At 39.9% G+C, this 16,346-nt stretch overlaps 2 protein-coding genes across 2 annotated transcripts; both read right to left on the reverse strand.

Annotated features, from left to right (window-relative positions):
* Window positions 1–799: 799 nt before the first annotated feature.
* Window positions 800–2,663, reverse strand: LOC133737605 (monooxygenase 3-like). Its single transcript, XM_062165132.1, has 6 exons — window positions 2,660–2,663; window positions 2,081–2,225; window positions 1,843–1,911; window positions 1,455–1,623; window positions 1,129–1,321; window positions 800–1,041 (listed from the first exon to the last, which is right to left on the reverse strand). Exons 1-6 carry the CDS (start codon window positions 2,661–2,663, stop codon window positions 800–802), a joined length of 822 nt encoding a protein of 273 aa, XP_062021116.1.
* Window positions 2,664–4,360: 1,697 nt separating this feature from the next.
* LOC133740760 (monooxygenase 3-like) lies at window positions 4,361–7,287 on the reverse strand. Its single transcript, XM_062168713.1, has 6 exons — window positions 7,018–7,287; window positions 6,786–6,932; window positions 6,258–6,326; window positions 5,828–5,993; window positions 5,345–5,573; window positions 4,361–5,051 (listed from the first exon to the last, which is right to left on the reverse strand). Exons 1-6 carry the CDS (start codon window positions 7,089–7,091, stop codon window positions 4,495–4,497), a joined length of 1,242 nt encoding a protein of 413 aa, XP_062024697.1. The 5' UTR covers window positions 7,092–7,287; the 3' UTR covers window positions 4,361–4,494.
* Between the last annotated feature and the right edge of the window lie 9,059 nt (window positions 7,288–16,346).

Consider the following 16,346-nt stretch of genomic DNA (forward strand, 5'->3'; position numbering starts at 1 on the left):
ATCTGCCTGTGCTCCTTGTGATGCTTCTGAATGGGATGCCAATTCATCCCATAAACTCTTTAATTTCGTGTAGTATGCAGAAACTGATTGTTGTTCTTGCCGGAGTGAAGCAATGTCTCGCTGAATTTCAAATATGCGAGGTGCATTGCCTTGTGAAAAACGCTCACTTAGATCTTCCCATACCTCATGAGCTGTTGGATAGTAGATGATACTGTCAGCAATTTCAGAACTGACTGTGTTAACGATCCATGAATGGACCATGTCATTGCATCTTGACCAGCTCGCATATCCTTCTGGGTCAGCTTCGGGTGACGGAACTTTGATTGAACCATTCACAAAACCGAGCTTGTTCTTAGAATTGAGAGCCATTGTCATAGCCCTCTTCCAACCTGTGTAATTGTCTCCATTCAATGGTTTGGAGACTAAGACCAATCCGGGATGGTCTGAATGGTGAGTGAAGAATGGATTTGAGATATCAGATGTTGGATTATTTGACTTGCTGGAATTGGGTGGTGGTAATGGGACATCATCACCAGCCATGGTGATTATGGCTTTTGTGAATTGGTTGCTAGGAAGGCTAGAGAAGAGTCAGGAGCGTGAGTCCTGCTCTGATACCATGTAAAACTACAAAGACAGATTTACTGGAGAGATGATTTGTATATTGATCTGTAGCACATATATACAATACTACAGCTTGATTCTAGTGATACAAAAAGGAAGCTATTCTAGCCCTATTAATGTCTAATAATATGGAATCAATGTGATGATACAGAGTGAATGTTGACAGCTATACAAGATGCTAATTTAGCTCACTTTCCAACAAAACCAACCACATTAGCTGTCCCCAAAGAACCTCCCAAGGAGGTTTATATCTCAAGGGAGACAATATAAAAGCATCCAGTTCAGTGTTTTCTATAGTAGCCCTTACTGCATCAGGAATCTTTCCTAGCTTGCTCAACACAAATTGCCTCAATTGAGCTGGATTCTCTTCCAAACCTTTCTCTAAGACATGAGCAGTAAACAACAAATTTAAGGATCTATCTTAAGTTAGAAGTCAGACCTAAAAAAGAAAAAATCTTAAGTTGGAACTGGTGTTATGTTACCTGTTCATGTGAAGTACCGATAAACATCTTTTTTTATCACAAGGGATGACACCAGATCTAACACCATGCTCGAAGAACCGCATGGATTTGGGATCAAACCCATGATTGCTCTTGAAGTTTGCCTGACCTCTAATAGTGGATTTTCCTGTAAAAGATAGCTGCTTGAAGTTTAGCCATTTTCCAACCACAGAGTTGACTCCATCACACCCAACCAAGACCTATTGAATCACAGAATTGATACTTGATATGGTAATGGAATCCCACATTGGAAATCATAGCCATGCACATATAATGTAATAACACAAACATCCTGATCATCTCAACTCAGTACCTATTGGTCTTGTGGTGGACTCTCTTAACTTTAAGGATGGTTCCATCAGCAAGATGCAGAAGCTTAAAGTAGCCTGATTCTTCGATTGAAACAACTTTTGATGAGAACCTGGTTGTGCCACTAGGAAGTTCATTTGCAAGGGATTCCAACAACAGCCTCCTTTGCACACAACGAGCTTCATGGTCTCCTCTGCAAATCATGTAATGTTTACAGTCTTGATTGATTGAATGGTAATCTAGCAAACAATATGGATGCTTCCAATACCAGCTTAACAATAGGCATTACTAAATTAACCACAAGAAATAGTTTCTGTACTAAAATTATAAAATATTATAGACTCAGTAGAGAAGCAAGAACAATACAAACTACAGATGAACTTAAACTAGTCCAGCTAGTGATAAAACCTACTCTTTTCCTTTGGCCTTAAATGAAATTCCAAAAACTGGAAGCCCAGAAATGGTTGAGTAAGCAACACTCCTGTATTCAAAACTTCTGAATGACTCAGAATGGCATTTCAACAAGTAAAACAACATTTCATTGACGGTAGCAAGTGCTAGTGCTAAGCTAAGCTAGTGTAAGTGTGAGATGTGAAAAAGGAAAAAAAAATGGTGATATATTCCAGAGTTGTAATTAATTAGTTAATTACCCACGAAATCTGTAATTTATTAGCCGAAGAGCATCAGCAACACCAATGGCTTCTAAGGCTTTCCAGGCATTTGTCCGTGTATTCAAAACAAACCCTGTAGTCCTCAAACTATCCCATGATTCCAACACTACTTCAAATCCCCAGCCTGATCCAAAAATTTAATCTCAACTAGTTTTGTTCAGAATAATCACAGATAAGGATGACAAGCACACTACTGCCAAGCGAGAAGAGCCACTCTTCAATAGCAGCCCAGGTTTCCTGTTAGGTGACTGCAATAATACTGTTCAATAATGCAACCAATGCTTTCCATTATTAGCAAAACAGCTATGTTTTTTTTTTTCCTCTTCTTTTTCTACTTAAAACCCGCCATCTTTGGGTATTAGGACATTATCCCTTACCCTGTAGCAAGACAAAGCTTGTGAACATGTGGCTTATATGTCAATTAAAGGCTTCATGTAAGAATAGGAACTGCTTCTATAGCAGAGATTAAGCAAATGAGGTCGGCAACTACACCTGTTTTAACTTTTAAGTGGTGAACCATTGCCAATGAGTTTTAATATTGGGGCTGTGACCAGTTACCCATTTTTAGCCCAAAAAATGCCCACTTACTCCACCAAGAGTTTTTTAACCCCATTTACCCAATCTTACATCTATTGACATTTTAGCCCCTGTTAATTAAATTAAAACTCATCCATCTCTTATCAGTCTCTCTCTCCCCCCGATCTCCACCTCCACTCTCTCTCTCTCTCTCTCTCTCTCTCTCTCTCTCTCTCTCTCTCTCTCTCTCTCTCTCTCTCTCTCTCCCCATGATCTCCACCTCCGGTCTGTCTCTCTCTCTCTGATCGCCGCGCCGGAGATGCAGTCCAAATCTGAACACGACGATGAAGCTCCAGTCGGCGATCCAACGTTCTCGTCGCCGTTCGATTGATCGGCGATCCAGCCACTCCAACGTCCTCGTCGCAGTTCATCGGCAATGTGTCTACTGCCCCTAACGCTGCCCCTAAACCCTAAACTTAACACGAAGACATTATTTGGGGGCAGTAATGTGTCTACTGCCCCCCACTAAACCATTATTACTGCCCCCCCACTAAACCATTAAAACTTGCCCCAGTTTTGTGAAGGGTTCTGACTTCGTATGAAGACATTATTTGGGGGCAGTAATGTGTCTACTGCCCCCCACTAAACCATTAAAACTTGCACCAGTTAAGTGAAGGGTTCTGACTTCGTATGAAGACATTATTTGGGGGTAGTAATGTGTCTACTGCCCCCCACTAAACCATTAAAACTTGCACCAGTTTCAAGGATTCACAGTGTATTGCACTTTATCACAAACAAATCAACAAGAGATGATTACTGTCTCCTAAGAAAGACATTATTGGGTGGCACTAATGTGTCTACTGCCCCCCAATAGACCATCAAACATTACACCGCTTCCTATGTTTCGCAGATTATACAAGTTATTCACACTCAAAACAACAGATAATGTCTAAAAACCCACATTATGAGGGTCAATATTCTGTCTACTGCCCCCCACTAGACTGACACAAACAACACAATTTTTTTCATTTATCAACTACTGCAATTTAACACTACATTTACTTTGGAATAGCAGTTTTCAGTCCGTCAATAAATAAAGCAGTCATCATTGGCCCCCAATACAAAGTCTACTGGGGGGCACTAATGTTACAACTTTTATGGTTATGACTGCACAATAGCAGATAGCCATTTTCAGTCCGTCGTCGATTCCTTCAGAAGGTCAACCCCGGCCTCGCCGAGCTTCTCAGCGACGAGGACCGTCGGCTTGGCGTCGAGCCTGGCAGCGGAGAGCACGACGACGAGTTTCGGCGCGGCGATGGCTAGAGCAGGCGTCGTGGGCGACCTGCCGGAGCGATGGAGGGAGGGAGAGAGAGATCCGACGTCTTCTGGAGAGAGAGAGAGAGAGAGAGAGAGAGAGAGAGAGAGAGAGAGAGAGAGAGAGAGAGAGAGAGAGAGAGAGAGAGAGAGAGAGAGAGAGAGAGAGAGAGAGAGAGAGATAGAGAAATCGGTGAGGGGGGAGGAGAGAGAAATCGGTGAGGGGGAGAGAGAGAGAGAGAGAGAAACTGAGAGTAGAGAGATTGAAGGAGAGGGCAAAAAAGTCCCAAAAATTAATAAAAAGAATTAATTGGGTAAAGGGGAAATAATCCCTTAGAGTGTTTTGGGTAAATGGGGTTTAAAAACTCTTAGTCGGGCAAGTGGGCACATTTTAAGCTAAAATTGGGTAAATGAGCATTTTCCCTTTAATATTCGTAAACTCTTAATTAACTTCCACTTAATAGGAGATAATACAAGTTTTGGTTTTGACATAACACTCCAATAGCTTATCCTTGGTAGTTACAAATTACAAATTACTAGATACGTTCTCTGTATCATTGCATTTAAGGGCTTTTCAGCTTCCCACAATCAAAATCAGCCTTCTTCAACAGCAACCCGGGTAGGATTGGAGAAAAAAACTTGTTCCTCAAGAAAGAAATTATTTTTCCATCAATCTCCTGTATTAAATAAAACACATAAGATGTAATAATCAGATCAATGCTTCTCCATTTCCTCTCACTGGCATAATTCCTCAACCCCATTTCAATCCTCTTACATTCCTCTTTTCGTTCTTCATCTTTATCTCTAATTTCTTGCCTCCAGTTCTTCAACAAAGCCTCACCGAGACATCTTGCTAATACAACACCGTCTTCTAATGCAGCACAACCACCTTGGCCGATGTCTGGGGTCATGGGGTGGAGTGCGTCTCCAGCAACACATACACCACCTTTGCTAATATTTCCCCAAAGCAGTTCCCAAGGGTGCCTATATCTCACTGGAGAGGATACAAAAGCATCCAATTCAGTGTTTTCTATAACAGCCCTTATTTCATCTTGTACCTTTCCGAGCTTGGGTAAGATATATTTTTTCAACTGAGCAGGGTTCTTCTCTAGCTCTTTCTCTGTAGACATGAAGTATAGACAAGAAATGAGACCAGCATATACTACTTTAGGGTTCATATTCATAAAGGTTTCTGAATTGAATTAAAAAGGCACATTTTCGAGTTGCCTAAGTAAAATACTGTCAAAAACAATTTCCAACAATTTATCATTGTCGTTTGCCATCTGTTATGACATTGAGAGCAAAACACCATTTTCAAAGCATGGAAGAAAAGGCCTCTAAGGTTACTATACTAAAATCACCAGGATATGACATTGAAGCAAAGATGCCCCAAAACTGGTGTAAAATGCTTACCTTGGCTGGAGGGAGACCAGCCAAAGAACCAATAAACACTTTTATCATCACAAGGAGCAGCACCAGATCTAACACCATTGCCAAAGTGCTGCATGGTAATGGGTTCAAAACCATGACTGCTCTTGAAGTTAGCACAACCTCTAACCACGGATCTCTCTGAAAAGACTGGCTTCTTGAAGCCCAGCCATTTTGCCACCACTGAGTTCACTCCATCACACCCAACCAAAACCTATTCAATCACAGTGTTCACATTATAAGTGGTGGATGTTTCAGTCACAAAATGCATATATGATTCTGGTTCTCTGCTATGATTGGAATGCAAAACTACAATGGTCAAATGCGAGAACCTCAATAGCAGATGTCACATTGGGAAGGGGACAGGACAATAGAGTTGGGATTTGAGCACAATGTGTCTATGACACTAGTCATTTTAACTTCTAATAATGGAAAAATAGTGGTATAAGGAAATACTAACTTGTGTACCTTGGCTTTGAGGATGGTTCCATCTGCAAGGTGCACAAGCTTAAGGTACCCTGATTCCTCAATGGAAACAACCTTCGATGAGAACCTAATGGTACCGCTGGGGAGTTCACTTGCAAGGGCTTCCAACAACAAATTCCTTTTCACACATCGAACTTCTTGGTCTCCTCTGCAAATCATGTAGTGTTCACACTCTATATCATCTGAGGTGAATTGAATGTTTACAACAATGGATACGAACAAAATCAATCATACAGAAACAAATTGATACAATCTAGCGAACAATCCATTCACAGTACTAGGGACCACTAAAGGTCGAAAGAGATATATTTGGGGTTGAAAAGTAAGCATAATGAGATGCAGTATATAGTATACACACTAATAGAGGAATATCAGCTACATAGTGAGGCTCTTAGACTACTGGTCGACTTACTGTTTTCCTTTGTCCCTGTATGACCTCTCAGACATCTGAAGCCCCGAAATTCTTGAGAAAAGCACACTCCTGTTCAAAACTATGCAATCAGTTTAATGCATGCCTGAAAATTGAGTGAAAACAAATCTCACAAATTATAAGTCACTGTCTATTCACTCTATTGTCTAGTAAAAATATTGGTAAGAGTACTAGCTAGAGTATCAGAGGGAAATGTTCGTAGTTTTATACTTTAGTAGAACACAGAAACTCGATCTCAATTCTTTGTTGGGGAGGTCATTGATGCATATGGATTTATTACAGGTTTTCCAGCTGTAAAATTATATATCAAGGCCTATGAACAATTAACGTAACCAGATACTTTTCCCAAAAAAGAAAAAGTGCGTCTCAGTAATTTTACAAGTATATCTAACAAAAGCGTATAACTCATTCCCAATTTTGTTGCTCAAGATCACAAATAGAAACAATGATTCATCTGATAACTAGCTCATTTTTAAACTTTGACAGCATAATATGATCAGTCAAGCTTACCCGAGAAGAGTCACATGTTGCGGCCGAAGACAATCGCCAATACCAATGGCATCTAAAGCCCTCCATGCATTTGTCCATAATGACAATCCAAACCCTGTTATCCTCAAACTATCAAATGATTCCAGCACTAAGCTTCTAATGCCCAGCCTGCACCAAAATTGCAACTTTTCTTACACAATAATATATCAACATGTATCAGCATTTCACCCTGTGTGTGCTTGACTATGTGTACCTGTGAAGTCCCAAGGAGGTTGTAAGGCCAGAAATTCCAGCTCCCACAATCACAACATCTTCTACTACTTCCATGGTTTCTTATTATTCTCTGAAGTTTTTACTCTTGTTAGTGGAATGCGAAGCAGTGAAGCACAATTAATACTAGGATATATATCCAAGAACTAGGAATTCATTATCTTGTGATGACAATAAGATGACAATGACTTGATGAGGATGATGGAGAAACTACTATGGAGAGGTTGGATAGCAGACACCAAGTGTTTGAGTGAACTTTCTTTTCTTAATTCATACTTATACTCAAAATAGATAAGCTGTCTGCTTTGGACACTGGAGGGGGCAATCCCAAATTGGGCATAATGCCACCAACTGCTTTGTACTTAGTAGCAACTAGCCATTCTTACCTCATCAGCCTTTTTTTGTGGAAGTGGATTCTTGTGGGATTCCTAGCTACTAGAAATTCCTAAACACCAACTCCGATTACTTTTCCTACTCATTTAAATCTTCACGAGTTATCAGTTGGAGTGTAGTAATCTGAATAGTAAAAGCTAAGAACCCAACGCTTGACATAAAATTGCCTACCTAATCTCTAGTCAGAGTCCAACACGTACTTGTTATTGCCCATGCCAGCAACTCTAAGGTAGAAATCCGACATTTGCTATGCGTTGTACTCTATTTTTAGAGCATCCCCAATAGAATTTTCAAATGCGTTTTATGTGGCTATTTAACATACTTTCACAAGTTTTTCTTTTTTACTGCTGAGCATCTTGTCTGAGTCTGAGGATATTGTTTGGTGGTGGGAGTGACAAGCTGATCTGGGGAAGGTGCTATGGAAATTACATATTCCACCAAAGCTCAAAACTTTTACCTGGCTTATTTCTCATGGGAGCTAATTCTCTCACAAACATTCACACAAACATGGAAAGGGTTAAGAGAAGACTCACTTCTAATGCTCTTTGTCCTACTTGCATGCAATAGAATGAGACATTTCTACATCTTTTGAATGATTGTCCCCGAGCTTTATCTACTTGGAAGCAGATCATGTGCTCTACCTCTATCTATAGGACCACTAATTTAGATTAAAGTGGATGGTGTTGGGTTCCAGCCCATGAGTATTTCCTAAGACAATTGTCTTAGAGTATGAGAATTGTTTACCCAGTAGGTTTTGGATTCCTACTGATGAATGGAGTTCCAATGAGGAAGGAAAATCCTTATTGATGTAGGATTACCTGTAATCCTTGTTGATTACAGAGAAGGAGAAGGCATAATTGCCTACCACTAATAGGAATAGGTTTCCTAATTGGTGAAGAAAGTTGATATCCTTATGGTTATATAAGAGGGGTTCTGCTCTAGGTTTTGCATCACAAAGACAGAGAGCAAAGTGTATTCCATTCTCGGAGTTAGAGAGTGAGAGAGGGCAAAGAAGGGAGAGATAGGAAGAGAAGAGAGAGTCCTTGTTTTCTTATTCTTTCTGGTTGTACCCATTATAAATATAGTGGAAGATCGTTTTTTCTGCCCGGTGGACGTAGGCAAAAGTTTTGCTGAACCACCTTAAATTTGTGTTCTTGTGCTCGTATCTTTGTGGTTGTTTCTCTTGGTGTGCTGTGTTTATTTGTGTTTTCGACTTCACGTATTGACCGATTCTCAATAGATGGTTCTGTGCAAATGCATATAGTAAAGAGAGCTGTTATGATGGCTTGCAATGGATCACTATTTTTCTCTTTACTTGCTGGTAATTTGTGGAAGTGGAAGAATTGTTCCATTTTTTATGAAAATTTCCAATACCCTGCCCAGCCAAGTAAGTAAGATCATAACTAATGACAGTTCCACAACTTGGTATAATGCTCAGGGTTCTAGTATGTTGAGAAAGTTTCCTCATTCCTTTCTAATGGTCCAAACCTTGCCCTGGATGGTATAAACTTAATGTTGATGGAGCCAAGAGTTTACAAAGTGGCAAAATTGGAGCTGGTGGTGCAATTCGAGTCTATTCTGGTGCTTTCATTAGCAATGGGGAAGTGCTTGAAGCTGAAGCATGTGGTCTTTTGCTTGGCATGCTTGATTGTTTGAATGCTAATCAATATGGATGGTTTCCAATACTAGTCTAACATTATGCATTACTTATTAAATTAGGGCCTTCATCGTGATTAAAAAAAGTAAATTAGGGCCTTGAGAATATTTTCTGTACAAACAATTGTAAACTATATAGACTCAGTAGAGAAGTTAGAAGAATACAAGCTACAGATGAACTTGGACTAGCTAGTCTAATGTTAAACTTGCTTTTCTTCTCTGGCCCTGAGTAACATCTCAAAATCTGGAAGCCCAAAAATTGTTGAGTAACTGATAATCCTGCATTCAAAAGTCGGAATAACTTGGATTGACATTCTGACCACATAACATTATACAGTAAACAAAAATTCATAACACTAGCAAGTGCTAAGCTAGATAAGCTAGAGTAGGTGTGAAATATGCAAAAAGAAAAAGAAAGAAAAGGGTGATATGCCAGAGTAGTAATTATCCATTAAGCCGAAGTGCATCAGCAACATCAATGGCATCTAAGGCTTTCCCGGCATTAGTCATGTTGTCAATCCAAATCCAATACTGCTCAATCTATTCGATGTTTCCAACACTAAGCTTCAAATTCGCGGCCTAAAATGAAGCCATCTAAATCAGGACAGTGTCCATTACTCAGTACCACCTCTAGTAAGATTAGATTGAAACTCGCAAGAAGGCAAGGTTCTGAACATGCGTCTTATATACTCAGTAAAGGCTCCAATTAAGAGAAAGAGCTTTCACCTCTATAGCAGATACAACTAACTGTTGTAAAATAAAAGGTAAGAGAGTTTGAGAGAGAGAGAGAGAGAGTTTAGACATAGGGAATAGAATGTGTGTCGTTATTCATCTCATGACCATGAGGAGCCTTATATAGGACTACATGGTGTACACAAAAAGGTAATGCTCAATTACAATTCAATCACTCCTACAATTACAACCTATCAATCACCAATCTATAGGGATAAGCACCTATTATTCAACATCTATTTACATGATTATCCACAAATATGTACAACACTCCCCCTTGGATATTCCATGTCAATAGTGTTGCCTAGGCTGTGCGCTTCTAAGTTGCCTCGTCAAAAACCTTGCCAAGTAATAAAAACCATGTGGGAAAAAAAAACAACCTTGGTCGAAGGAGAAAAAGAGCACAACATGCTTGAGTGTGGAGTAGCAGTATCACAACTTTAGAGATAGGTGAAGTCTTCTTATCAGCACTATAAGTAGGTAGTATGTCTATGAGAGGGATGCATTAGAGTTGCTACACCAAAACATTGCCTGGTAAACCCAGTGGGAGAAACCCGTGGTCAAAGGGAAAAGATGAGCAAATGCATATATATGTCGAATCAAAGCATCTTCTAGATGCAGTAAGTGGGGTGACCATGCTAAAGATGTGCCTCGTCAAAACCTTGCCAGGTAACAAAACCCAGTGGGACAAAATAACCCTGGACGAAGGACAAAAAGAGTACACGATGGTCAAATGGGTATGCTTCGAGATACTCCGCCTGAAAATTACATGTTAGGTAATTCAGATAATTTACGTAGACCAATACCTTGGACATGCTTGTGCAATGTAGACTTTGGTAGTGACTTGGTGAAGAGGTCTGCACGATTGTCTTCAGATCAAATCTGCTTAACTTCAATATTCTGATGCTTTTGTTGTTGCTGATTGAAGGAGAACTTCGGTGCAATATGTTTGGTGTTGTCTCCTTTGATGAAACTCGTCTTTATCTGCTTTATGTAAGCAACATTATCCTCGTAGATAATGGTCGGTTCATCAGTGGTGGAATACAGTCCACATGTGCTTCGAACATACTTTGTAATGGCTCTTAGCCATGTACATTCACATATTGCTTCGTGAAGAGCTAGTATCTTAGCATGATTCAAAGAGGTAGCAACAAGTGTCTATTTCGTAGACCTCCAAGAAATTGCAGTATGCCCAATGGTAAAGACATAACCAGTTTGGGAACGGGCCTTGTGCGGGTCTGATAGATAGTTTGTATAAGCATATCCAACAAGGCGAGCATCATTCCGAGGATCAAGGGGGTTTGATCTATTCCATGATGTGTAGGGATAGAATAAGCCCATGTCTGCCGTACCTCTAAGGTAGCAAAAAATGTCTTTTATGCCATTCTAGTGGAAGCGTGTTGGAGCAGAGCTATATCTAGCTAACAAGTTCACATCGAATGAGATGTCCTGTCTAGGGCATTGAGCCAAGTACAATAATGCACTTATTGCACTTAGATATGGGACTTCTGGCGCCAATATCTCTTCGTTAACATCTGCAGGACAATACGGTTCTTTCTAGACTTCGGACGACCATGGGTGTGCTTGCTTTTATCCTCATTAAAGAGTCTTACCATCTTCTGGATGTAATTTGGTTGATGGACCAAATTTTTCATCTGCACTGTGCTCGAGCTCCAGGTCAAGACAATAATTTGTTCTCCCAAGGCCTTTCATCTCAAATTCTGACTTCAGGTGCTTTGCGGTTTCCTTGATCTATTCAGGAATATCAATCAAATTCATGTCTTTGACATAGACCGCCATAATTGCAAACCCGGAACTTATTTCCTTGATAAACACGCATGAGCATAGTTTATTATTCACATATCCCATCCCGATCAAATATTCACTTAGACGGTTATACCACCTCCGTCTACATTGTTTCAATCCATGAAGTGAACGCCTCAAAACTAATGGAGAGCGTGTTCCGTGGTCTAGAACTATTTGCATCGGGTATCATAAGTCCTTCAGGAATTTTCATGTATATCTCTGTATTATGATTCCCATAGAGATAAGTTGTGACCACATTCATAAGCTGCATATTCAGTTTTTCAGAAACTACCAAACTGAAAAGGTAGTGGAACGTTATGATGTCCATTACGGGAGAATACGTCTCCTCGTAATCAATCACAGGGCGTTTGAGAAAATCCTTGCGCCACTAGACGAGCCTTGTGTATCACAATCTCATTTTTCTCATTACACTTCCTTACAAATACCCATTTAAATTCTACGGGTTTAACATGGGGAGGTGTAGGGACAACAGGTCCAAACACCTTTCTCTTTATCAAGGAATCTAATTCGACCTGGATTGCTTATTTCCTTTTTGGTCAGTCGTCTCTTCGTTGATATTGATCAACAAAACAAGGTTCAAGGTCATCGCTTTATAGTTTTGATGGCCACCGCAAATATAAACATATCATCGATGATAATCTCATTCTGATTTCAAATTTCACTAAATTTACCGAGATTTCTCTATTCTCGGGAGTGGGATCAAATGTTGGAGCATCCCCCAACATCGTCTCTTCTAGGACAGACCCATAATCCGGATTTATCTCATGAGATGAATCGGTTTGAGATTGCGATGTCAAAAGGATTCATTTGTGCCAAGTTTATCCTCTTCCGGGGATAAGAATCCTTCGAACCTAATGGTCTACCTCACTTCTGGGTAGGGACATATGACTGGTTAGCCGCCATGGTCGTACCTCGTCCATCTGGGACGATACATCCTACAGGGACTTCTATCCTTGCAGGCACATTTGCAGCAGGTATATATGATCTCGTCACTTTAGCTAGATCAAAGAAAGTGTCTGGCATATTGTATTCTATACTCCATAGATCTAGAATTGTCCGCACTTCACTATTTTCGTGCGGTTTGGGGATCAAGATGAGACATTGTGGGGACATTCCATGTTAATTCAAGTCGTTCATCAGGAACGGTGACGTTCTTATCTCCCCCTAACGGCGGGCAGACTGTCTCATCAAAGTGACAATCCGCAAATTAAGCGGTAAAGAGATCGCCTGTCAAGGGCTCTAAAGAGCACATAATGGATGGGACTCATAATCGACATGTATGCCCATCCTTTGTTGAGGACCCAATTTTGTACGTTGTGACGGCACAATTGGCACAAGGACTGCATACCCAAATGCGCGTAAGTGCGAAACATCAAGTTCGTACCCAGTCACTAGCTGTAACGCGGAGTAAGGTTGGTAGCAGTGGGCCTTAACAGGACCAACATAGCTGCATGCAAGATTGCCTAGCCCCACGCAAAAACTAGAAGCTTGGTGCGCATTACCAAGATTCTATTTGCGAGACCATCTTGGGTGTGAACATAGGGAACTATATGTTCAGCATCAATCCCAAGGGATATGCAATAATCATCGAAAGATTTCGATGTAAACTCTCCGGTATTATCAAGTCTTATAGACTTTATGGGATAATCCGAGTGGTGAACCCTCAATTTCATGATCTGGGTGAGAGTTTAGCAAAAGCAGCGTTTTTCTTGTGGACAATAGTGTAACATGTGATCACTTTGTCGATACATCAACTAAAACCATTAACTGGTCCACATGGTGGTTGGATATATATGTCCACAAATTTCCATTGCATTATGTGCAGAAAAATGGTGGTGTATGTACTAGTCTTTGCATATGATGGTCTAGTATTAAATATTCTTAATGAGTATGACATAGTGTGTCATTATATACAAGACCCTTATTCAGAAGGGGATGCACATGTGATGAGTTGAGGATACAGTGCATCATACTTTGACCTGGGTGTCCCAAACGGTCATGCCATAGCAAGTAATTGCTTGAATTAGTTAGCTTCTAGCTAACAGATTTTAATTTCTCCAATGTACGCTTCTAGCCGCACACTCGGAGGTTATGCAAAGATATTCCACTCATTTTTCTCAGTGGTTTCAACGTGGTAATCATTGGTTCGAATATCCTTAATACGCAATAACGTTCTTCTGGAACGTGGAGAATATAAGACCTCATTGATGGTAGGTTCAGTACCATTGGACAACATATAGTGGGTTTTGCCATAACCCTCTATCAGGTTGGATCGATTGGCCTGATACGATTGTCACAGAGGTATGAATAGACAATAAGTTTGAAAAATATCTCCGATCTGGGAGTATGGTGTGCGTAATAGCACTTTTAACCAGATAACAAACTTCCCCACAGAATATGCCTATTCATTTATTTAATTCAATGGATATCACATGTATAAATGAGTTTATTGAATTAAATATATTCGAACATAACCACATTTCCATAATCCAAAATAATTGAAAACATAAATCACCAAAATCCGAAGATGTTTCATTCATTAAGATGAAATAGATATGGCACAAGGGGCCAATTATACCCATGTCTTCAAGTTCTAATCCTTGGGATGTTCAATAACTGCCTGAAAATCCATGATCTCTAGTGTGGAATCGATAGAAAATGACCTTTCAATAAAGTTGGTATTTCGAGTTCCGCGACTGGCGTAATACTCATCTACTGCTTCGGCTATCGCACAACAGGTGCGGGACCAGCAGTTAATTCCTCCACATCGATAACAAAGATCATGCTGATTTTGGTGGCAGCGGGCCGAACCAATGTTCTTTTCCACTTTGGCTTGTTGGGCAGGGGCACTATAACATGGGGCCATGTTTTGGGCCGGTTATATGGGCCATTTATGGGCCCACCTCTCTTTCCTTGTCTCGAAAGATCATACTTTTTTTGTTCCATCCACGACCATAATTTCTCCTTTTGGGATTAGGTTTGCGATGAGCAACATCATTTGCTTCAAGCAAAAGTGCTACTCGGGTACCGATGGGCTTGGCTTGATCATTCCTCAACAGGAGGTTGTTGTTCATTTTAGTGAGCAACAAGATAGTGATCAATTCTGAGAATTAGTAAAAGTGCATCTCCTTGTATTGTTTTGGGCAAATGGGCTTGTTCAATATCTTGCTAATCATGTTTTGGGCGATGAGCAAAATCATTTGCTTCAAGCAAAAGTGCTGCTCAGGTACCGATGGGCTTGGCTTGATCATTCCTCAACAGGAGGTTGTTGTTCATTTCAGTGAGCAACAAGATAGTGATCAATTCTGAGAATTAGTAAAGTGCCTCTCCTTGTATTGTTTTGGGTAGATGGGCTTGTTCAATATCTTGCTAATCATGTTTTGCTTTAGGCAAGAAAACATGTCAACTTTAGATAATTTCTTCCATAAACTTTCAATTGCTAAAATTTGATATTAATTAAAGAACAAATAATCGTGGTAAGTGCTTTTTGTAAAAATCCATGAGCAACAAATGGGAACTTCGAGTTCTTATAACATGGTATGACAAATCAGATTAAACATGTAAAATCTACTGGTTTTATCATGTGTGGTGAATTTATGAAGGAAACTTCAAGTTTCTTAAATGACATTATCGAAACTACAAGTTCGATTTATGTATGAACTGCTGGTTCATTTATGAACTTCTAGTTCATTGGGTACTTGCATTTTCTACACATATATTCTAGTGCGAAAATTTAGACAAGTAACACAATAATATTGAATAGGGAAAATTAAAATAATATCTCACAAATTGGATAAATGGAAATCACAAATCAATTGAGATATTAATTGCATGCTAGTAATATAACATATTAATTATCACACAATTATGTTAATAAATGCTTCTTGCAATTAATTACACATATTAAATATGGTGAATCTATTTACAATATCAAATCATTTTTCCTTTTATTTGATTCTGCTGGACCAAAGGAGTGGGCTTGATAGTGAAGCCTACGGGGCTTAGTCTGCGAGCTCGTGACCTAGGCTTTCATGCACTAGTTAAAGAGTATGTGAGGCCTGCTGGGCTGCTAGGTCCTGCACAGAGAGAGTGGGCCTGCTGGGCTCAGGCTGGTCTGCCAAGTAAGAAGTTATTACTCAACTCTTTAGGTAACTCCAATTGAATACGACCAGGTAAGGAAGGATGAGGTTTAGGTGGAGCGAGGCTCACTTAAGTACACGTCCTCATTTGAACCTTGCCTAGACATCGCATCCAACTGGATGAGCCTAGTTTGAGAAGATTCATAACTTTTGTCATGGCAACATGTGGTGAGCTTCTGTTCTGGCCTTGCAACTTGGGCCTGAGCTTCTGACTCGAATTTGTTGTTGTGACTTTGGGCTTGATTTGAGTTTCTGACTCAGCCTCTATTAATATTCACAATTATAACATAACCAAATTCAATATATGTTATTAAATCGTAACATAAATAAATTAATGCAGCGGTTATGTACCTAAGGAAATGGGTTCAAATCCCATTAATGCTTCTAGCATTTCATATAAATAAATTGGGCAAATGCTTATGGCATAATGTTTATGTAATAATCAGGTAATAATTTAGCCTAGGGCTGGGATCGGTTCTATTTTTGGACATTTTTGTTGGAACCGGAACCGACAATATTTTTCCGGTTCGGTGTTGTTACTTTTTTTGCCGGAACCGACTTGGAA

The sequence above is a fragment of the Rosa rugosa genome, chromosome 3 (assembly GCF_958449725.1).
Source record: "Rosa rugosa chromosome 3, drRosRugo1.1, whole genome shotgun sequence".
Taxonomy (NCBI): Eukaryota; Viridiplantae; Streptophyta; class Magnoliopsida; order Rosales; family Rosaceae; genus Rosa; species Rosa rugosa.

What these genes read in the sequence shown, in the direction of transcription:
- LOC133737605 (XM_062165132.1), bottom strand. An exon ending in ATAAATTACAGATTTCGTGG is followed by an intron (nt 1,912 to 2,080) that starts GTAATTAACTAA and finishes TTTTGAATACAG; the next exon opens with GAGTGTTGCTTACTCAACCA. An exon ending in CCCTTGTGATAAAAAAAGAT is followed by an intron (nt 1,042 to 1,128) that starts GTTTATCGGTAC and finishes TTCTAACTTAAG; the next exon opens with ATAGATCCTTAAATTTGTTG.
- LOC133740760 (XM_062168713.1), bottom strand. Translation starts at nt 7,091, where the DNA reads ATGGAAGTAGTAGAAGATGTTGTGATTGTGGGAGCTGGAATTTCTGGC. An exon ending in TACAGGGACAAAGGAAAACA is followed by an intron (nt 5,994 to 6,257) that starts GTAAGTCGACCA and finishes CATGATTTGCAG; the next exon opens with AGGAGACCAAGAAGTTCGAT. An exon ending in GAACCATCCTCAAAGCCAAG is followed by an intron (nt 5,574 to 5,827) that starts GTACACAAGTTA and finishes GTGATTGAATAG; the next exon opens with GTTTTGGTTGGGTGTGATGG.